At 37.2% G+C, this 22,841-nt stretch overlaps 1 protein-coding gene across 2 annotated transcripts in view; it reads left to right on the top strand.

Moving 5' to 3' along the window:
* KCNN2 (potassium calcium-activated channel subfamily N member 2) overlaps positions 1-22,841 on the top strand; it is a 427,681-nt gene that overhangs the window by 325,720 nt on the left and 79,120 nt on the right. The window contains exon 6 of one of the 2 annotated variants that reach the window (XM_050793051.1): positions 6,866-7,284. In XM_050793051.1, the coding sequence (XP_050649008.1) occupies positions 6,866-7,284 (419 nt within the window). Of the gene's footprint in view, positions 1-6,865; positions 7,285-9,822; positions 10,550-22,841 lie in introns of those variants that run through there. The other variant, XM_050793053.1, reaches the window with a different exon arrangement.

Here is a 22,841-nt window from a genome sequence, read left to right as displayed (position 1 = left end):
ACCATGTTGGCCAGGCTGGTCTCAAACTCATGACCTCAGGTGATCTGCCCACCTCGGCCACACAAAGTGCTGGGATTACAGGCGTGAGCCACCATGCCTGGCCACATCTGTTATTTTTTGACTTTGTAATAATGGCCATTCTAACTGGTGTGAAATAGTATCTCATTGTGGTTTTGATTTGCCTTTCTCTGATGATTAGGGATGATGAGCATTTTTTTCATATGCTTGTTGGCTGCATATATGTCTTATTTTTGAATAGAGTCTGTTCATGTCTTAGCCTACTTTTTAATGGGGTTGTTTGTTTCTTGTAAATTTGTTTAAGTTTATTATAGATGCTGGATATTAGACCTTCGTCAGAGGCATAGTTTGTATATATTTTCTTCCTTTTTATAGGTTGTCTGTTTACTGTGTTCAGTTTCTTTTGCTGTGCAGAAACTCTTTAGTTTAATTACATCCCATTTGTCAATTTTTGTTTTTGTTGCAGTTGCTTTTGGTGTCTTCATCATGAAATATTTTCCAGGTCCTATGTCCAGAATTGTATTTCTTAGGTTATAGTTCAGGGTTTTTATTGTTTGGGGTTTTACATTTAAGTCTATAACACGTCTAGAGTTGATTTTTGTATATTGTATAAAGAAGGGATCCAGTTTCAGTCTTCTGCAGGTGGCTAGCCAGTTTTCCCAGTACCATGTATCAAATAGGGCATTCTTTCTTCATTGCTAGGTTTTGTCAATTTTGTTGAAGGTTGTAGATGTGTAGCATTATGTCTGCACTGTGTAGAACTCTGTATTTCAGCTCCATTGAACTTTATATCTGTTTTTGTACCAGTGCCGTGTTGTGTGGTTTCTGTAGCCTTGTAGCATAGTTCGAAATTGGGTAATGTGATGCCTCTAGTATTGGTTGGGTTTTTTTTTTTTGCTTAGGATTGCTTTGGCTATTCAACTTTTTTTTTTTTTTTTTTTTTGGTTACATGTGAATTTTAAAATAGTTTTTTCTATTTCTGTGAAGAATGTCATTGACAGTTTGATACGAATAGCACTGATTCTGTAAATTGCTTTGGGCAATGTGGCTGTTTTAACAATACTGATTCTTCCTATCCATGAGCATGGAATGCTTTTCCATTTGTTTATGTAATCTCTGATTTCTTTGGGCAGTGTTTTGTAATTTTCATCACAGAGATCTTTCACTTTCTTGTTTGGTTGTATTCCTAGCTATTTTATTCTTTTTGTGGTTATTATGAATGGGATTGTGTTCTTGATTTGCCTCTCACCTTGAATGCTGTTGGTGTATAGGAATGCTACTGATTTTTATAGAGTAATTTTGTTTCCTGAAACTTTGCTGAAGTTGTTTATTAAATCATTGAACTTTTGTGCAGAGATTATGGAGTTTTCTAAGTATAAAATCCTATCACCTGCAAACAGGGATAGTTTGACTTCCTCTCTTCCTGTTGGGATTCCTTTTATTTCTTTCTCTTTTATGAATGCTCTGGCTAAGACTTCCTATACTATGTTGAATAGGAGTGGGAAGAGAGGACATCTTTGTTTTGTACCAGTTTTCTAGGGGAATACTTCCAGCTTTAGCCTATTCAGGGGTTAGGGGTTTGTCATAGATTGCTCCTATTATTTTAAAGTATGTTTCCTCAATGTCTAGTTTGTTGAAGATTCTTAACATGATGGCCTGTTGAGTTTTACCAAAAGCTTTTTCTGCATGTATTGATGAGATTGTGTGTGTTCGGGGTGGTATGGCCATAGACCTTTTTCTGCATCTATTGAGATGATCATGTGATTTTTGTTTTTACCTCTGTTTATGTGATAAATCATGTTGAATGATTCACGTATGTTGAACCAACCTTGCATCCGAGAGATAAAGCATATTTGATTGTGTTGGATTAGCTTTTTGATGTGCTGCTGGATTCTGGTTGCTAGTATTTTGTTGAGAATTTTTGCATCAACGTTCACCAAGGATATTTACCTGAAGTTTTATGTTTTTGTTGTGTCTCTGCCGGGTTTTGGTATCAGGTTGATGCTAGCCTCCTAAAATGAGATAGGGAGAAGTCCCTCCGTCTCAATTTTTTGAAATAGTTTCAGTAGGAATGGTATCAGCTCTTACTTACATTAATACATCTGATAGAATTTGGCTGTGAATTCCTCTGGTCCTGTACTTTTTCTAGTTGATAGGCTTTTTATTACTGATTTCATTTTGGAACTTGTTATTGGTCTGTTCAGGCATTTCATTTCTTCCTGGTTCAATCTTGGGAGATTGTATATTTCCAGGAATTTTTCTATTTCCTCTGAGTTTTGTAGCTTTTGTGCGTAGAGATGTACATAGTAGCCTTTGAGGGTTTGCATTTTTTTATTTATTTCTGTGTGGTTGGTGGTAATATCCCCTTTGTCATTTCTGATTGTGTTTATTTGGATCTTCTCTATTTTCTTTATTAGCCTAGCTAGTGGTCTATCTTATTTATTCTTGAAAATAGCCAACTCCTTGACTTGTTGATCTTTTATATAGTTTTTTGCTTCTCAGTTTCCTTCGGTTCAGCTCTGATTTTGGTTATTTCTTGTCTTCTATTAGCTTTCAGGTTGGTTTCCTCTTGTTTCTCTAGTTTCTGTAGGTGTGATGTTATGTTTTAAATTTGAGATCTTTCTAACTTTTTCACATGGGCATTTAGTGCTATAAACTTTTCTCTTAACACTGCTTTAGCTGTGACCTAGAGAATTTGGGATGTTGTAAGATCTCCAAACTTTATGTCCAATGCACTCATTGTCTGCATTTCCATGAAAGTCCCCCATTTTAGGTGATAAGGTACCACAACCAATCAAATGCAGTAGAGCTTCCTAACTTTTATCCTTCCTTCCACACTTGCCCCTCTTCACCCTATTTTCCCCAGAGCAGTATGGATGAGCTCTTCAGGCTACAAATCAGATGACATCATTCCTCTGCCTAATACCCTTCAGTGGGTTCCCGCTGGGCTTAGATTGAAATCCTGTCTGGATACTATGGTCAACAAAGGCCTGCTTATATGGTCCCAGTTGGTCTCTTCAAACTTATTTGCAAACTGATCTTTCATGCTGCCCCTTGATCATTAAGTTTCAGCCAGTCTGATGTTCCTTCATTTCTTTATGCATGCTAGGGCTTTTATAAAGCCCAGGGTATTTACATGTGCTGTTTCCTGTGGCTAGAATATTATTCCCCTGGTTGTTTACACGGCTGGCTTTTCTCTTAGTCCAGATCTTACATCAAATGGTACTTATGCAGAGGTTTTCCCTGATGACCACATCTACTGTCATCTCTAATATATTATTCTCTGTTTCATCTCTTGTTTCTTTCCTTCATAACAGTGTCCAAAAGCATAATTACTTTATTCGATTTCTTTAAGTCTGCTTTCTTGACTATGTTGTTTTTCTTTCGTTCTTTTTTTTTTTTTTTTTTTCCTAGCAAAAGTTAGTTTCAATGGGCAGATTCTCTGTCATAAATGCTGCTGTATGGCTGGTATGTAGACTAATACCTGCCACATAATATTTAGTATACTGGATAAATAAATGAATAAACAAGCAACATTGAGGGTCAGGATTATGTAGAAAATACAAGTAAATATTTTTCCTCAATTTCAGCGTTAAAATATGTGCTATGATAAAATAAAAAAAAATCATTTCAGGTGTTAAGACCTTTGATAGTAGAAAACAACTATGTAATAGAACATTTTTTCTGCAGAAGTTACCAAAGAGGAAAGTTATCTGGACTCTATGGAACTGCAAAATTATGCTGCTGCAATGACTTATTATTTAGGTGACTGTGTCGTACATTCACTTGCATTATGCTTTGGTATTCTCAGCTTCCACAAGCACATTTAATTGATATTATGACCTATCTAGTGATTAGGATAGTCACTGTTAACCAAGAAATAACAAGGAAATTTATTTATACAGCATTTCTTATCCTCCACCAGGTAGACATGGAGTCTCACTAACACGTAGGGGAGACAATCTTATGAAGAAGTTTTTTATTGTCCTTTATGTGACAGCATCAATAAGAGGCACATATGAGGATCATGGTGGAACAAAGGAGCGAGTTTCCAGATTTTTATAGGGCATCTACTGCATGCTAGAGGAGGTGATGTGGAGTTTGATCTTGAAGGAATGCAAATTTGCTAGATGGAGGCTTTCCAGGCCATGGGACAGAATGTACAAAGACCCAGAAGCGTGATTAGGTGTTGTGTTCTGGAATCTCCAACCATAGGGAGATGTAAATAGAATAATAGGCAATGAAGTTGGAGAGATAGGCAAAACCAGATTGCAGAATGGCTTGTATGCTATGGGTATAGATTAGATTTTACCCATCAGGCCATGGTGGGCCTTTGAATGGTGTTAATCTTGAATTACATTTTAAAAAGATTATTAGAAAATGGAAGATGTTCTCCAATAGGAGGATTCTGGTAATGGAGAGTGAAGGATCAGACCACCCAGGGAAGTAGAGAGTGAGAGAAGAGTCAGAGAGGGACTCCAGTAGTGTGATGGTTAATATTGTGGGGACACATCCAAACCATACCAAGGAGGGACACAGAATGGAGAGAAAGACAGTGAGATCCTTAAGAGTTGCAGCAGATGGAAAAAGCAACATGTCACAGGAGCCAAGGAAAGAGATCATTTTTAGGGAAGCAGGAATGACAGGACAAATAAGATAATAATTAAGATGGAAGGATCGTATTTCATAATGAAGGTGTCTTTAGTGACCTTAGCAAGAGTAGTCTTGATAGGCTAATGGGAGCAAGATCTGCCTGGAAGTTGTTTGAGAATGAAGTGAGAAAACAAACACAACCTAGACTAGGCATGGAGCCAGCGCTGGTTCTCTTTGTTTGGGTGTTTTGTTTTTAGTAAACAGTAGGAGAAGTTTGACTTTGTAGACTCTGCTGAGAGAAAAGAGGTATAGGAACTAGACTATAGGCTATTGATGCAGGAGAACTGGATTTTAGTGAAACATTGCTTTAGACACATGAAGCAAAAGAGAATGGAAATAAGGAGGAAAGAGTGTGGCTGTAGGTAAGATTGTGGCTAAAGTATCAAATAGAGGGTATTTCCTCTGATACTGTGGGGAATGTGTGTGCTGAGAGAAAGGGGAACAGTGGTGGCCCTCAAGGAAAACAACCCATGGTGGATGTGGGAATGATCACAAGGTGATTCTAAGGGTTCAACTGAGCTTGAAGACACAGGTGGGTGGTAGCCATAGGCCACCTGCAGCAGCCTGGATATCAGGTTCCAGACTGGGAGTTACCTGGACAGGATCACCTAAAGGTAAAGGGTGATGCTGCTGAGAATGGCAGTAGGATTATGGTTGAAGGAGTGAGACTCAACAGAGAGAACCAGCCTGGTTAGGGAAGTGAGCAGAGGGGTAATGAAAAGGGGGCTGAGAAAAAGAGAGTAGAGTGAGGTGAGAGGAGCAAGTGCATTGGGGAGAATGGAAGGAGGGCCAGTCCTAGAAGGAGGAGGCTATTTGTAAGCAGTATATCAGAGTGATACATCCAGATTGACATTTCTTTATCAGATAAATACCTTGAAAGGTATTTATCCTGAGTTTGCAGTGTTGTCCAGAACATTATGGGGAATACCTTTATTGGAACTCAGCTGAGACTTTGCCACACAGCTTTTGACTATTTGGAGTCTTGGTGATTCTTAGCCCATTTGGAAGTGGATTTGATTTTTGCACACTGCCGGGTCATTCAGGGCCAAGTTTGGTGAAGAAAGTAGACAATGAAGCTGGATAATAACATTTTTGGTAAGAATGGAAATGTGGATTTAAAGAACAGTACTATTTTATTTATGTGACTTGTAATAGTCCCTGATAGTAATTTCCAAAGACAGCAATGACAGTATCTTTGGAATATGTATAGCTTCTCAAAACAAAGTTCTTCCTAATACATGGGACTCTCAGCATTGCAGCATGGTTGGCACCCCTGGCTTCTGGGCCCTAAATGTCAGTATCCCTTGCAAGTCCTCGTGGCAGTCAGAAAAGCCATGACACATTTCCAAATGCTTCTGGTTGTCTCTAGACTGCCAGGGCCTGGAGGACTTTTACAGAGAGCCAGGGAAGAGAGGAAGATACTCTTTTCTGTCCCTTTTACTCTTTATCTATATATCTATTTATTTACTTTGCTTTCTCTCTGGTTTTTTCTTCTTAAAAATTTTTGTTTGTTTTCATTGATTGTGGTGTGAGGAATGACAGAAACAGGAGGAAAAGGGGATCTTTATTAAATGAAGATTGGAAATAAATGAATAATTCAAGGGAAGGCTATGGACGAATAGAAGAAAAGAGACAGAAAATAGAGTAGTCGTGGGGAAACTGGAAGAAATGTTTCTGCCACATTTGTCTGTGGTCTCTTGTGATTTTCTCTGAAGCCAAGAATAAGATTTCCTGTAAGAACGCTCATGTGTTGTTGCATTATAGGGTATAACTGATTGCAGAGGCACCCTAAATAGATTTCACTGAGAATATAGTTAGAGTTGTGTAAGGCTTTAAATCCAGACTGAAAGAGGAAAACAACTTGTTATAAGGCGAGTCCATTTCAACTTCATCTGAGGGGGTTTTCAATAGGTCCAAGCGCCTGTTTTAAAATGATGTTATTTGTATGATTGTCCAGGAACGTGAACTTCAAAACAGTTTTAGCTCCTGAGTACCAAGTTTTTAATTTAATTCGTACAAAATGAATACCAATACGCTTTACTAAAAATAGTGTACCTGGCTAGCATTTAAAAGTTATAACCTTTAGCTTGCCATGATTGCTAAAAGTCATCTGTTGTGTGTTTTTAAAATCTGCACTAACACTTGTGGACCATTCATGCCATACTGAAGCTGATTTTCTACTTTATTTTTTCAGTTGTTCATGGTGGACAATGGAGCAGATGACTGGAGAATAGCCATGACTTATGAGCGTATTTTCTTCATCTGCTTGGAAATACTGGTGTGTGCTATTCATCCCATACCTGGGAATTATACGTTCACATGGACGGCCCGGCTTGCCTTCTCCTATGCCCCATCCACAACCACCGCTGATGTGGATATTATTTTATCTATACCAATGTTCTTAAGACTCTATCTGATTGCCAGAGTCATGCTTTTACATAGCAAACTTTTCACTGATGCCTCCTCTAGAAGCATTGGAGCACTTAATAAGATAAACTTCAATACACGTTTTGTTATGAAGACTTTAATGACTATATGCCCAGGAACTGTACTCTTGGTTTTTAGTATCTCATTATGGATAATTGCCGCATGGACTGTCCGAGCTTGTGAAAGGTAAGTTTGTTTCTTTTCCTGAGAACATAATTTACCATATGGTATCTTCACAAGTAAGAAAAAAAAAAAAACATTTTAGACTTGAGATGCGTAGTGTCTTACTCTTGAAAATTTTGGATTCTCTGACAGGCTTCTTTGAAATGACTATGACAAAAGTTTTCTGTAGATTTTTTTCATAGAGCAAATGCTTTCATGCTTGTGTGTTTTCTTTCTAATTTGTTCAGTTTTCAGTAGAGGGCTGCCTTTATAATTTTGTGCCAAAATTTGGAGACCTAGAAATTGTATAGGACACTTTTATTGGAAATATGAGTTTAATGGTAATATTGATTCATTTTCGTGCCTGATTGCTTATGAGCGTTGTTTGTTGTTGAGACAGAAATCCTGTGAAACAGTGTTGATGCAAGATGCCTGGGCTTTAGGGAATATCTTAAAGTGGTTTGTTTGTTTTAGTGCCTGTTTATAATAGTGTTCAAATGATTACTTCATAAGGAGGTTATGGGTATACATATTAGTTTTTATTGAACTTGCAACAATTAGTAAGAAGAGGCAATGTGTATTCGTGTTAATGTCTGAAGCGCTCTGGTGGTCTAGATCTAGGCATATATTCTCAGATTTCAGGAGTGGCTCAGTGATCTTAATCAGTTATACACTAAAATTGTTAACTTTGCCATTTAAGAAAAATAGACTTATGACATAAACAGGAAGAGTTGTATCATAATGGGTTACGGCATACCCTCACATGATCTTGGTTAAGAAAATTCAAGTTGAAATTAACAATAGAGATACAGGAATGATTTAGAAATTTCTAGGAGTGTTGAAAGTTCAGATGTTAGTCTTTGTAGAAATTTTTCTTTTTTTTTTTTTTTTTTTTTTTTTGAGATGGAGTCTCGCTCTGTCACCCAGGCTGGAGTGCTCACTGCAAGCTGCGCCTCCCAGGTTCACACCGTTCTCCTGCCTCAGCTTCCCAAGTAACTGGGACTACAGGCACCCGCCACAATGCCCAACTAATTTTTTGTATTTTTAGTAGAGACGGGGTTTCACCGTGTTAGCCAGGATGGTCTCGATCTCCTGACCTCGTGATCAACCCGCCTCAGCCTCCCAAAGTGCTAGGATTATAGGCGCAAGCCACCGTGCCCAGCCAAATTTTTTTTTTTTTTAATTTGGCTTTTGAAAGTCAAGGTTATACACTCAGATAGTTTAAGGAAGAAAAACTTCTGTATGAGAGTTGCTGCAAAAAAAAAAAAAATCTATATATTTATACATAGTGAACCCTGAACACCCCCCAGCCCATTCCAGCTTTCCAGAAGCATTCACTTTAAATCTTTTTAGCCATTCTCTTGGTAACTGCTTTTTATATTTTTAAATAAAATTGCTTACGTTGCTGCATCTAGATTTTTTGTTGTTGTTTTGGAGCTATTAACTTCCTTCTGGGGAAGTCAGAGATTTTGCTTTTTTCACGTATATAAACACCCTCTTTTCACAACTTCACCCCTCCCCGGAAAAGTGATTTTTGTCTCCCTATCTCACAGTAAGATATGTAAACCCTAAAATCTATATTCTATATTTACATTGTTGTTACTGTATAAACTGCATTTGTAGCTGAACAAGATAATATATCATAATCATTTTTCCTTACCTGCACATTTTTTTTATTTTTTCTGGAAGAAATAGTTGCCTCATTTTTTATTTGCTTAGTTTTCTGTATACTTATCACTAAATCATCTCTAAATTCTCTGACATTATATAAACACCTTTTAATCTTTTCAAATATATTCAGCAATTTGTCAATTTCACCTTGAAGAAATGACTCTCAGAACATTCTGACTTGCACCTCTATCATGTTGGGGACTTTCTTTGCCTTTTTTGTATGCTGAGTAGCCCCTTTCTTCAACCCCATTTCACCTTCTTTCTTCATTCTTTATTTTGGTAGAATCTGTCTTCCAGTAGTTTTGAAGCAAAGGTAGTGTATAAGAGAGATATTTTTGAGATCTTGCAGATATGGGAGTCTTTAGTCTTCTCTCATGCTTAATTGATAATCAGCTGGATATAAAACTCTAGATTGGAAATCACTTTCCTTCAGAATATTGAAGGCTCCATTTTCTTCTGTATTCAGGGTCTGGCAGTCTGATGCCATGCTCCTTTTTTATTTATTTATTTTTTCTGGAGGCTTTTAGTATTGGTATTCTAAAATTACACAAGGATGTATCTTGGCATGTGTCTATTTTAATTGATGGTACTGGGAACTTGGTGGACCTGTTCAATCTCAAACTTTCATGTCTTTCAATTTTTGGAGATTTTTCTAAATTATTTAATGGTTTTTGTTCCTATTTTCTGTTGTGTGGATAATGGCCCTCCTATATTATTCCCTAATTTTCTTATTCTTTGTTTATAGTTTTCCGTTTGTTTTTGCTCTATTTATATATGGAAGATAACTCAAATTTATCTTTCAGACTTTCAATTGGAATTTTATTTCTTCTATATTGAGTATTAGTTTCCAGTGTCTAATTTTTGATCCCTGAATGCCTTTTTTTAAATAGCATCATGCTTTTCTTTCACAGAAACTTTTCTCTGGAGATGTTAATCATAACTTTTTGAAGTTTTTTTCTCTTTGCATTTTGTTTCCTCAAAGGTGCATTTTTCTTTAGTTTTGGCTTCTGTTTTAGGAGCTTTTCGTACACATTTCAAATTTGTCAACTGCAGGCTTCATTAAAGGGTGATTTGGTTGGGGGACATAGAACACCAATTTCAATACCTTTACATATTTTGTGTCTTCTCTGACCATCTGACCAGTGCATCAGAAGTCTTTTCTGCTCTCCTGCCATGAAAGCAGAAGTCTGAGGTGACAGTGTCTTGGGAATTGAAACACAGGGCAAAGAAGAGGTCTCAACAGTTACCGTGCAAGCATTTGCTTGTTCTCCTGATATCAGTACAGTAGCTTGCTATCTGCAGTGTCTGATGTCCTGCAGTAGGTCCACAGACCTTGTGTTTTACTGTCTCCAGATAATAGATTTTCAGACTTCTGCCAGATTGCCAAAGAACAGTTAGTGTTTCTACAAAGCAGAAGAGGACATCTATGTGTCTGACTGCTTCTGTGCCTTTTTTGAAGCTATCATCCCATTCGAAGCTCTATGGTTATCCCCACCTGCAGAGGTACTGGTGCCAACAGTGCCTGAGTCATGGGTGAGGGGGTTGGTTCTCAGTGCATGTGCGGTTGCCTCTTGGTTTTTCACCACTATTGCCATAGAATTCTGCATTCTCATGTCAGGTAAGTCAGTGGCCGTCTGTGGATTGGCTGTCTAGCTTGTGTTTTTTTTTTTTTTTTTTTTCTTACTACTCTTTTGTCATTCATTCTTGTTGTCCTTATGGGTTTATGCTTCTTTGCTGTCTGCTTGTTTTAGTATTATTTATAATCATTTTGAGGTTGTTAAGGGAAGGAGCTGAGGCCAGCATGTTTGTTGAGCCCACCTGCTTATACCAGAAATTTTGTAGTGACTAGTTTTTAATATCATGTCTCTAAACTTTTTTTAGAACTCCTCCGGGTAACTATGCCATTTGAGGGATTAACGTTTTCTTTTTAAAGAAAGGTAGACTCCTTATGGTAATGCTTTGTTTCCTAGCAATCATGGTATTTAGAGGCTTATGATATTTTCTGGAGCAGATGTACCTTATGATGGTTGAAGAATAAATATGCAAAACTCTAGTTGACATACCTATTTATTTTATAAAGATAAGCCCTAATTAAAAATTATGCATAACAATGTAACAATGAGGGAAACAGCCAGGTCTAACAATATAGACATCTCCATGGGTGGTCTCTAGTGCATCTGCTTCCAAAGGCCAGTTAAGAGAGCCTCAAAATTGTGCACATGCCATACATTTTCTTTTCAAAAACAGTTCATCTTAGCTGTTTTAACCCATTATCACTAAATACAGAATGCCAAAGGCAAGCTGTGACACATTTGCGTAGCAGCCCCAAGTCTCTGTGTTTTTTAATATGCTCAGATTGTGAGGTGATGACCATTCCTGTTTCCATGTAAAGAGGCAATCAAAGGTGAAAAGTGTTCATTTCATAGCAAGAATGAGAGTGTGTAGCCAGCAGTTACATAAAGGAAACAAATCTGTGACAGCGTGGTGGGGAAGAGACAGAGGCCAAAACTCTGGATTGGGACACTGGGATTTAGTCCCAGTTGTGTAATTTAGGGGCTGAATGACCTCAGGCCAAACATCTCGGGTCTTTTTGCCTTAGTTTATTCATTTGCCAACTAAATGGTTTGTTAAGACCATTCTTCCCAAGGTAATGTTTTGTTAATGGTTTGTTAACCAACTAAATGGTTTGTTAAGACCTTCTTCCCAAGGTAATGTTTTATCATTACACAAATGTGTAAAAGAAAAAAAAATTATTAACCAGCATTGTGTTAATAGGAGATTTTCCACATTTGGTTTTTATTAAACTTCCCATTTTACTGCACAAATTCTCCAGATTGTGATTTGTAAGATACAAAGATTAAAAAAAAAAAATTTTTGTTTTTCCATAAATTTGCAATTTGGAACATGATGTCATCAGCATCTTACACTTCCTTGATGATTGTTTTCTGACCCCTTTTTTCCCCTGTTATGTGAAGTTTGCAATACTAAATATAACACACAACTTTTCTATTTATTTGGTTTAGGATTTGGATTTGAATGAATCTTACCAGTTCCATCTTTGGTCCATCCAAGCATCCTCTCCATGTAAAAAGGGGAGATTCACATCTGATAGAAATTTATATTTTTAGTTAATTAGAATCTAAAAAGAGACTTAGAGTTTTGGACTTTTTTAAAAGGAAAGAGCTAGAGAAAAAGAGAAACAGCTTTCTAGAGAAGTTTGCTTTAAAAACCTATTCCTGTCCTTCTAGGAGCACAAGATTCAGGATTTCTAGAAGTTTCTAGAAATTGTTCTGTACTAATGGGGACAGCATCCTATGGGAGGCATTTATTCCTTGTAGTATTATATTCCCTGGCATATCAGACATCTCTGAAATTTTTTACCTGTAGGTAATAAAAATTCTTTTTTTTTTTTTTTTTTTTTTTTTGTGAATGATAGGAGGAAGCAGAGAATCAAGAATCTAGCATTATTTCTGTAGCCTATATTTGTTAATAAGCAGCTTCCCCACACCAGACCACAGTAATCTACTCTTTCTCTGGTTATGATTTGGCTTTGTGTTAAGGTAGGCATTAGTCCTAGGGAAAACGCTGTCCTCTGAAGCAGCCCGAGAAGTGTGGCCTGGTGCTGCTAAGCGATCTCATGTTCATGGGGTCCCAGGCCAAGGCATTTAATCAGAATGTATTAGCAGAAATTTCAGGAACATTTAAGTTTTAGAAGAAACCTGAAACACAGAGCTTGGGGTCCTGAAAATTGGGAATTATCCAATCCTGACTTGTACCTTTTGAGACTTCTCTAAGATAGCATAAATAGGCAGCTATTCACCCCAAAGTGTGTTTTACTGGGCACAGTTTCTGAGCAAGAATAGTAGCTATTTTGCAAGAGGTAGAACTGGATATTGTGGGTCAGTGCTGTGTTACACAAAGGAGTTTGGTTTCTTTTTCACTGTAAAAGTTCTCAGAGCATTTAATGTATGTATATGCATTAGAAATACCCAAGAGGGGAAAGAAGTATTTATTTGGCCATGCTCTCTGGGAAACATACTTGACATATGACAATACTGAAGTTTTGGAGATAGAAAGGAATTGAACTTTCTGATGACAGTTTGGAAATTCAAAATAATGTTTCTGTGTTCAATGGAATCTTTTCCTTTTTGACATAGTTTTGTAATGCTGTGGTAGGGGGCCAAATTGGGGATGGAAAGGAAAAGAGCAAAGGTGAGTTAGGAATTTAGGTGGTAGTGTTCCCAAGCAGAAAGGCAAACATTGTGATAATACATAATAAATTGGAGATTCCAGGTAATGTTTGGAATGGAAAAGGGTCATTTGGTTAAAAAAGTGGCCAATAATTGTCCTTTCTTTTCCCATTATTTTATCTCTCAGGGCACTTAAATATTTATTAACCAGGTATCATTTGTTAAGAGGGAACGTTTTCTAAAAATGACAACAGTAGATTGCTCTTTTTGAAAGTAGACAAACTGGAGAAGCATAACGCAACTTTTGAATAGCTCTGGATAATCTAAACTGCATTTTAGATTAATAAAGAATAAATTCTCATCATCACTGAAAACTAATAGATGAAGATAAATTTGCATAGAGAACCTGAGGAATAGAGACTTCAATTTCAGTTGTGTTTAGAATCTACTCTTCAGTGTCTTAAAAGTATATTTTGTTCTTTCATTAGAATAATCCAGGTAGATTTCACTCTGTTTTTTTGTCACCCTGTCACTAATACTCTCCTATGTTGTATTATTTTGTTTTCGTTTTTAATTTCCTGGAAGATGATTCCTGAAATGCAGTTGAAGCATACTTTATTATTATATGGTCTGTTAGAGAAGCAGAACCGAGAGGATATAGATATAAATATATGAGAGGGGATTTATTAGGGGAATTGGCTCACAGGATTGTGGAGACTGAGAAGTCCCAAGGAGAGGCCATCTGCAAGCTGGAGACAGGGGATACTGGTATTGTGGCTCAGTCCAAGTCCAAAAGCCTCAGATCCAAGGAAGGCAGTGGTGCGACTCTCAGTCCAAAGCTGAAGGCCTGTGAATCCAAAGAGATGCAGGTCCAAGTTCTGGAGTCCAAAGGCTGGAATGCCTGAAGTTCTGATGTCCAAGGACAAGAGAGGAAGAATGTCCCAGCTCCAGGAGAGAAAGAGAGAGGAACTCACCTTTTCTCTGCCTTTTTTGTTCTCTCCTAGCCCCCAGCCAGGATGGTGCTCACCCACATTGAGGGTGGATCTTCCCCACTCAGTTCACTGACTCACACACCCGTCTCCTTTGGAAACACCCTCACAGACACTCAGAAATAATGCTTTACCAGTTCTCTAGGTATTCCTTAATCTAGTTAAGTTGACACCTAAAATTAACCATCACATATGGTATATTGTGGAATATTACAGTCAAATCATGCCCCATAATAAAACTACATACAACATAAGTTTTATATAAAATAACTGCTTTTAGCACAAGGGTTGGTTATGTCTTCTGACATCAGTAGTATGAAGGAGTTGCTAAGGGGAAGCTCCTGTGGGATGAGAGAATATCTCGTTTTGTAACTAGACAGATTTCTAGTCTCTTAGCACTATTTTATAGAGGATATGAGATATGGGGTCCCAGTTTCTCTATATCCCTATAGAGAATATGTAATTTGGGGTCCCTCTTGCATATGGAATGTGGACATTGAATATGATTTTGTACATACTAAGTTAAAATGAATACCCTTGTCTCTGAGCACCAATAAAACAAAAAATTGGATGGTAGTTGTTTACATCTGGTAAATTAATTTAGCATTGCAGTGGATGTCTTTTAGTAACTCAATATTAGTCTGTTGCTCTAACACCATGTGTGTTCATTACTTCTCTTTGTAGAACATGCTTTTAAATGAACTAAGTTTCAATATGTGATCAACTCTGTATAGGGTTCTTAAATGATCTGTGTTCTAATTTTCAAGTTTTCCATTTCAAAACAGTTTCAGTTGGTTTTTATCTGTTTATATAACATAAGCCAGTTGTCATGGAGGAAGGGATGAATGGCATCTGAAAGTTTCACTTGTTCTATTTGTGGTGTTTTATTATTTACATAGGATGAATGTGAAATAGGGAGCTACATATTAAAGTGCTAGCTCATTTTCCTGGTCTGCCAGCCATGATTTTATTTTGTATTTTCAGGAGAATCACCCAGAGGCCTACTCTTTTTCTAGCACTGGCCATTAGAGGTGCCAATTTCCTGATGATTTACTTGAATTTGAAACATGTTACTTGGGATCAAGTTTCTTTAATAGTTGTTAAAGTAGTCATAAAATATGCATTGCAATGTTGGGAAAACATACCCACCTTGATTTATTATGGAATATTGGATAATTATTGGATAATGAGATTATTTCTTACCACTTGAAGGCTCAGCTGTTGCCAAGTAAACTCTAAGCATTTCATCAATGGATTTGTAATTTGTGGTTGATGGCAATGTAATACTTTGTAAACTTATACTTCCAAGTGGGTCTGATTCATACATACAGATATAGCATTTTCAGGCTCATAAATGAGTCATAACTTTAAAATGGGCCCTTTCAAGTTATAAAAGTCGGCAGTTTGAAAGCATTCATCCTGCATCTGTGACTTGCAAAACATCAGTGCTAAGTATAATGTTTGCCAAATAAATTGGTCATTAAAGTCTTATGGAAAGAAAATCCAGTACTCTCTCAAATTCAATTTTCTCTTCTTTCTTATGTAGATGTGCTTTTTGTTTTGTTTTGTTTTTTGTAGTTTTATTTTTTGAGTTAAAGTCTTGCTCTTGTGACTCAGACCGGAGTGCAGTGGCGCAATCTCGGCCCACTGTAACCTCTGCCTCCTGGATTCAAGCGATTCTCCTGCCTCAGCCTCCCAATAGATGGGACTACAGGTGCCCACCACCATGCCTGGCTAATTTTTAATGTATTTGAAGTAGAGATGGAGTTTCACCATGTTTGCCAGGCTGGTCTTGAACTCTTGACCTCGGGTGATCCGCCCACCTCTGCCTCTCAAAGTGCTGGAATTACAGGCGTGAGCCACCACGCCCGGCCTTGTTTTTATTTTTTAACTTTTTTTGGTCTACCTCCTGAGAGAATAATGAGGAGTAATATTTGTTGGCAAAGGGCTTTGAGATCCTGGTTTAAAGCATGCGGATTGAAAATACCAGCAGTGTTAAATTCACGTAGAAAAAAACATGAAAAGCTCTGCAGCTCAGGAATTCAACCTCAGTGATCTCATAGTCAGTTCATTATGGTCCTCCTCATCCTGTCACCCATGCTGATGTACAGATTTCGTGGAATAGAGATCCTAAGTGTGTTCTGACTTTGAAAATTCCTGTAATTATCCATATAGTACATTAGACAGCATGCATGTGTGCACTTCTGGGCAGCATTCTAATGTAACTCAGCTTCAGAACGACTGGGCCAGATAAAAAGAAGGAACATAAAGTCTAAATGAAAACATGCTGACATTCAAGCCATTTTGTCTTTAAGAAAATTAATACATTTCTTGGACATAAATTGGGCTTGGTTGGAGAAAATGCAAGTGTTTCCTACTTCCTGCTGGATTTTCTGCATTGTATTTTTTTAAATTTTATACCCTTTATTTTAAAATGTTTCCTTAATTGTATTAAAATAACTATAGAAATGCAAGACAAAAGTGTCTTTACATGCCATAAAATGTACAAGTTTTAAACATTTGCTGAGCTTGGACAGATCTGCCTTCTAGTATAATGTTAAGCTTTTATGACTTAGGCCATGTTAATGGACTCACTTACTATTATGAGAATTGAATGGAGAATGAGGTAGATTTTAGTACTGTATCCCCAAGCTGGTGTCAGGTAATAAAGCACCTACTGTCTTTCAAGGGAGCCTCTTGGCTTGAGTCTCTTAGGAGGGACTATGTGAACTGTTTCTCCACTGCTTGCTGACTAGTAGAGCGATGTCTAGTCTATGGATGGTTCCTGAGGCACTGCGGAAGGGGCATCAGTCTGTCCCACCCTGCTAGTTCCAGTGCTGTTTTGTCTCTCATTCAGAATCCCATGGGTCAATAAATAGTCTGATCACTGTCAAATAATTAGGGATACTGAAAAAGGCCCAGTCATCAGATATTTAAACCATAGTGTGGTGGTAAAGTCAAAGCCATTTTGAGTTTGTGGCCATTATTCAGTGATTGATTGGTGAATAAATATTAGAATTTAAAAACTTTATGTAGAATTTTATCATGATTTTTGGCTACAGTGTAAAAAGAAAAAAAGGATCTTTGTCATTTTTTGAAACAACTTTATTGAGGTATAATTTATGCACCATAAACTCCACCTATTTAAAGTGTACGAGCCAATAATTTTAGGGGCTATGCAGCCATCACTACAATTCAGTTTTAGAACAGTTCTATCACCCTCCAAAACTTTCATCATCCCTGTGCCCAATTGCAATAAATGCCTGCTCCCTCCTGCAGTCTTCCAGGTGACCACTAATATGCTATCTGTCTCCATAGATTTGCCTTTCCGAGACTGTTATATAAATTGAATCAAGTAATATATAGTCTTTTACATCTGGTCTTTTTTACTTAAAGATTTTGATGTTTGCCTATGTTGTAGTATATATTGAAGTTTGTTCCTTTTTATTGATGAATACTATTCTGTTGTAAGAATATGCTACAATTTGGTCACTCATTCACCAGTTGATCTACATTTAGTTTGTGATTTGTTTTTGGCTACTAAGAATAGGCTTGCTGTGAACTTGTGCACACAATTCTCTGGGTGAACATGTTTTTTTTTTTTCTCTTAGGTAGCCATCTAAGAATATTTAATTTTACAAACCCACCAGCAATCAGCAATGTATGAAGGTTCCAGTTTTATCACATCCTTGACAACATTGTCAGTTGTGTGTGTGTGTGTGTGTGTATTAGATCATATATATGTCATATCTGGATATGGATATATAGAATGCCAGTGTGTCTGTTTATACCCATATGCATATGTCTTGATGTGTATATATAAACATACAGAAATATGTGGTCTTAATATACATTTATTTATAGTCTTATAACCATTTTAGTGAGTATAAAGTGGTATCTTATTGTGGTTGTACTTTGCAATCCTCTAATGACTAATAATAATGGTGAATATCTTTTATGTGATCATTAGTTCTTTGTGTATCTTCTTTGGCAAAATGGCAATTCAAATTGCCCGTTTTTAAACTGGGGCATTTGTCTTATTAAATTTTAAGAGTTCTTTGTATATTCTGATTACTAATATTTTATCAAATATATGATTTGCAAATATTTTCCATGGCTTGTGTTTTAATTTTCATTCTCATTGTTTTTGAATGTGCTGAGGCTGTGTACACTTGGCTTTCTCTTAAGTCAGTCTTGCCTTGCCTCCCCTCCCAAAGCCATGCAGGAAAAAAGCCAGCTACACACACACAGCTGTCTGTGAGCTCTTTGAAGAGGCTTAACTCCCTTGTTCAGTTCTGTGCTTCACATGCCTCTCCTTGCTGCCCTTTTCCTACCCTGAACTCTTTCTTTTCTAGTAACCACTATTTTCTAGTAACAGCAAAGAGAGGAAAGAGCAAAAAATGACTGTTTTTTAATCCTGCTTTAAAAGTCTTTCCAGTTCTTGCATTGCTTTGATGGTTGTGGTAGCTATGAAAAATGAAGCCCAGAGAATGTCTGTCATTTTTTCGCTTAGGATTAAGTGTTCCTGAATTGCCTCCAATGGGAATTTTATAATTCTTTTTATTTTCTCTCCTAGTTGAGGTAGAAATTTGTTTTGATTGATCCACAGCTTTCTTGATGACCCAAAGCAAACATTTGTAATGTGTCTGACCCTGTTTTAGGGATGTAGCTAGACATTGTGAAAAACCAAGCTCCTCCCTCCCTTTTAGGTGACCTTGCTGGGTTTTGTGACCGTCCACAGTCAGGACTTTGGAAGGACGATGCTCTAGCCACAGGCTGCTTGACCAAATGATCACTCTGTGACCATGACCATTCTTTGTACTGTGCTTTGTATCACAGTGACAGGATATTATAGTACAGCTCATAGGGATGTGGCAATTGATTTTGACATACGATATTCTCAATACCGCAGGAGCAAAAGATGTTTGAGTGACTACTGTCTAATATCTTAGCCTTCACATCTCTGCTCGTGATTTAGTCTTCTAAAAGCTTTCTGTGTCATATAAAATATACTGTTTCAGTTTATTAAATTGTATTTAATATTCTAACAGAAGATATAATTTAAAAATAAGATTTTGCAGACTTTTGGTATTTAATGTTGTGGTTTTAGAACTCCATATAAAACCTCATGTAAGAATAATGGTTTGTAAATATGAAAGCAACAAAATAAGGCGCATATTATTTAGAACCAATTTATTAGCAGAAAATATCTTTTATATCAGTGATCATGGGGAAAATTAAATTTAGTGACTTTCTTGCTTTAAAGAAATGGTTGTGATTGAGCATATTAGTAATTATAAGCTCCTGTTTTTGAACAAAACTGGGTTATACTAGGCATATGTGGAGAATCATCCTAAATGCCCACTTGGTATTATTTGGAATAACAACTTTTATACCAGAGGGCATCTTACAAAATGAAACATCCAGTAGAGAAAGATCAGTAATTTTAATCTGGTTTAAATATTAATCTGCTTTTGTCCTAGAGGACATAATGTTTTCAAATGAAATACCCAATATAAAAAGATCAGCTTTGGTCATTAGTTTTAATCTAATTTAATGGTGATCAGCCTTAGAATTTCCGGCTTACTACATGACTAGAAGGGAATGAGTATTCTTATATTTATTGTCATTATGATAATCTGCCTACTGTGCTTTCTACTATTTAGTAAGGTGTTTTTGTTGTTTTGTTTTATTTTGTTTTGCTTTTAAGATGGGTTCTGAGAAGTTTGGAGGTGTCAGTGTGAAGTGAAAAGCCACTCTGCTAGGTTTTTTTAATCCCTGTTTAAAGATTCCATTTTTGAAATATCACACTGATACCTTTTGTTCCTCCTCTTATCCATCATTCACCTACTGTATCATCTAGATCTCTGTTCTTTCAGCCCTAGCAAGGTCACTGGCATTTATTGTGATGTAGGTGCCTGATAGAGAGTTGGGTGGTAAAAGGGATGAAGGTGCCACAGTAGGCAGGTTTGATGTGGTCAGAAAAAGAACCAGGGAGACTGTAGTCAGTAGTCAGTGGTGTAGTTGCTTGAAACTTTTGTCTGGCTCTGATTAGGTTAGGAGATGAGTTCTCTCTGCAGGTCAGAGGTGTTCATTAAGTGCTTATGGTATTCTATACCATGTAAAAATGGGGTACAAAAGCCTTATCTGAACCAAGCTCCTCAATGGTAGAAGGGGTATTTGATACCATCTGAATAGCCACAGAGCCCAGAGCCTTTTAATATCTGGGTCAGATAAAACCTTACAAGTCATCTAATCCTATCAGGCCAAGAGGAACACCAACTGCTGTCATTCCATGAGGACTTGTTGGGTAAATGTTTCTGCACAGATGTGTACCTATCAGTTATAGCAATAGAAGAATGCTAATTAACACTTAATGAGGGACTTAAAGTGTTGAAATTTAACCCTACAAAGGGTCGTTATGAAGAGGATTACTAATGGGAATATTATCTATTAAATGTGAAAATAATTCTTACATCTTTATTTTATCTGGTTCATTTGCAAGTACTTAGGGTTTTACCATTTAATAAGTTAACAAAGGTTAAGAAGGAAATCTGCGTTAATTTAAAATTTCTGTGATTCAGGAGCAAAAATAGCACTTACTGCATATCTGAAAGACTGCAGACAAATTGGTCTTGGAAATCTAAAGTCTGCCTTATGTGCTGGACTGACAAGAGGAGGACTTCACAGAAACGTGACAGGCATGGTTCAGCACTGCTTGAAACCCTTCTCTGTTCAGCCTGGAAGTATCTCCATTTACTCTGCTGGAGCACACAGACTTCAGACAGAGTTCTCTTCGTCTTTTATCTTGGATGTTGCCTTACGAGCTTTCAGCAACTATGCAGCTGCCATCATTGTCTGAGATTTGCAATGGGGCAAGTGGGGCTGGTGGGGAGTGGGGGGGCCTTGGCAAGCAAGGGAACCCTGTTCTGAGGCAACAGTAGTGACAGAGCTCCAAGTTTTCGTGACTGTTGTGAGTAACCCTTAAAGCAGCATTTCAACTTTCCTTTCATGAAACTGTCCATGTGCTAAGATCACTGCCACTCAACTTAGGTCTGCTGTGCATTTAATTTCTTGGGTATTTCCTAAAAGCCCCACTAATAGGAATAGCAATCTAGCATTTCTCCTTTTGGAAATGCACTCTGCAAATGCTGCTCACTAAGGTCTGCAGAACTTCTGCTAATCCCCACCACTGCCTCTGGGGAAAAAAAGATCATGAGTTTTAAACCCCCATGTTTCACTTCCTCATACAAGCATATCTTCAAGTAACCACATAACTGAATGTGTCTGAGTAGACTAAATTTGAAAGTCAAGAACATAAGAATTTTTTTTCATAGCTCTTTATCCAGTTTAACTTTTTATTAGAGATTTTATCTGGTTTAGACTTTGTCTTAATTTGTGCTTCTTATTGATAATGTTTTGTAGGGAAAAAATAGCAGCAAGAATTAAGAAAATGAAAATATTCTTTTTAGTGTGGTACGCTAGTTAAAGCAGGGGTTGGTAAACCATGGCTCTTGGGCCAAATCTGGCCCACCACTTGTTTTTGTAAAGCCTAAGAGCTAAGAATAGTTTTTACATTGTTTTTATTGTTTTGGGGAAAAAGAGAATATGTGATAAAGACTATATGTAGTCTACAAAACCTAAAATATTTATTACCTAGCCTTATGCTGAACACGTTTGCCAACCTGTTATCTAAAGTAGCATCATTTTGTCAAATTTGTTTTAAGTACAGTGTGATATTTTAAATTACAAGGCATTTTAAAATTTTTACTTTGGGGTCAGACAATGGATTTCTATTTGTTATAGCTTAAATCTGGAGGTACCAACCCCTGCCAAATAATCACTATAATATCTTTAGGACTAAATATAAACTACTTTTGGTACCAATGATCAAACATTGACATTAGTTCCAGTGATGATAGGTGCAAGTAGCATACTCAGTAACTTAAGTCTTTCTGACTAGTACTAGCTAGATGCATGAATAGTTTATTTTTACATATACTAAATAAAAACTACCTTATTGGCCTGTGCAGTGGCTCATGCCTGTTATCCCAGCAATTGGGAGGCCAAGGTGGGAGGATTGCTTTAGGCAAGGAATTCAAGAACAGACTCCCATCTCTGCAAAAGTTAAAAAATAAAAAATTAGCTGGGTGTGGTGGCATGTGCCTACAGGCCCAAGTACTTAAGAGGCCGAGGCAGCAGGATCTTTTGAGCCTAGGAGTTTGAGACTGCAATGAGCTATGATCGTGAGTCTATACTCCAGCCTGGGAGACAGAGTGAGACCTTGTCTCAAAACAAAGCTACCTTCTCCATTCATCTACAGAGAATGCAGTTAGATATGAAAGAATTGCTCTGATCTCTTGAGGAATCTGTTCTCCTAGATTTTAACTTCATTGACCTTGGGTAACATCAGTACAACACTGAGTCATTAAGAAATCTAATCTGAAAGCTGTGGAGGAGCAGGTCTTGGGATGGACTTGGAACAGAAGCCTCCAAAACATAGTCATTGGGCATTGGTAGAATGCCTTTCCTTTGACGAGGGAAATAATGTAAAATCTTTTTGCAATGTCTCTCCCTGCAGCATGTAAACTGAGCTATGCAAAAAGCAGTGGCTCCAGGCTAGTTATTCTTAGGGCAGTTTTAAGGATAAAATAACCTTTATTGCTACTGTTTAGTGGAGTACTATAATAAAATACCCTGGTTGCCTTTGTCCCCTGGTCTCTGCTTCCAA

This window comes from Macaca thibetana, chromosome 6 (genome assembly GCF_024542745.1).
Source record: "Macaca thibetana thibetana isolate TM-01 chromosome 6, ASM2454274v1, whole genome shotgun sequence".
In the NCBI taxonomy this organism is placed as follows: domain Eukaryota; kingdom Metazoa; phylum Chordata; class Mammalia; order Primates; family Cercopithecidae; genus Macaca; species Macaca thibetana.
This window is presented reverse-complemented; position numbering and strand designations above follow the sequence as displayed.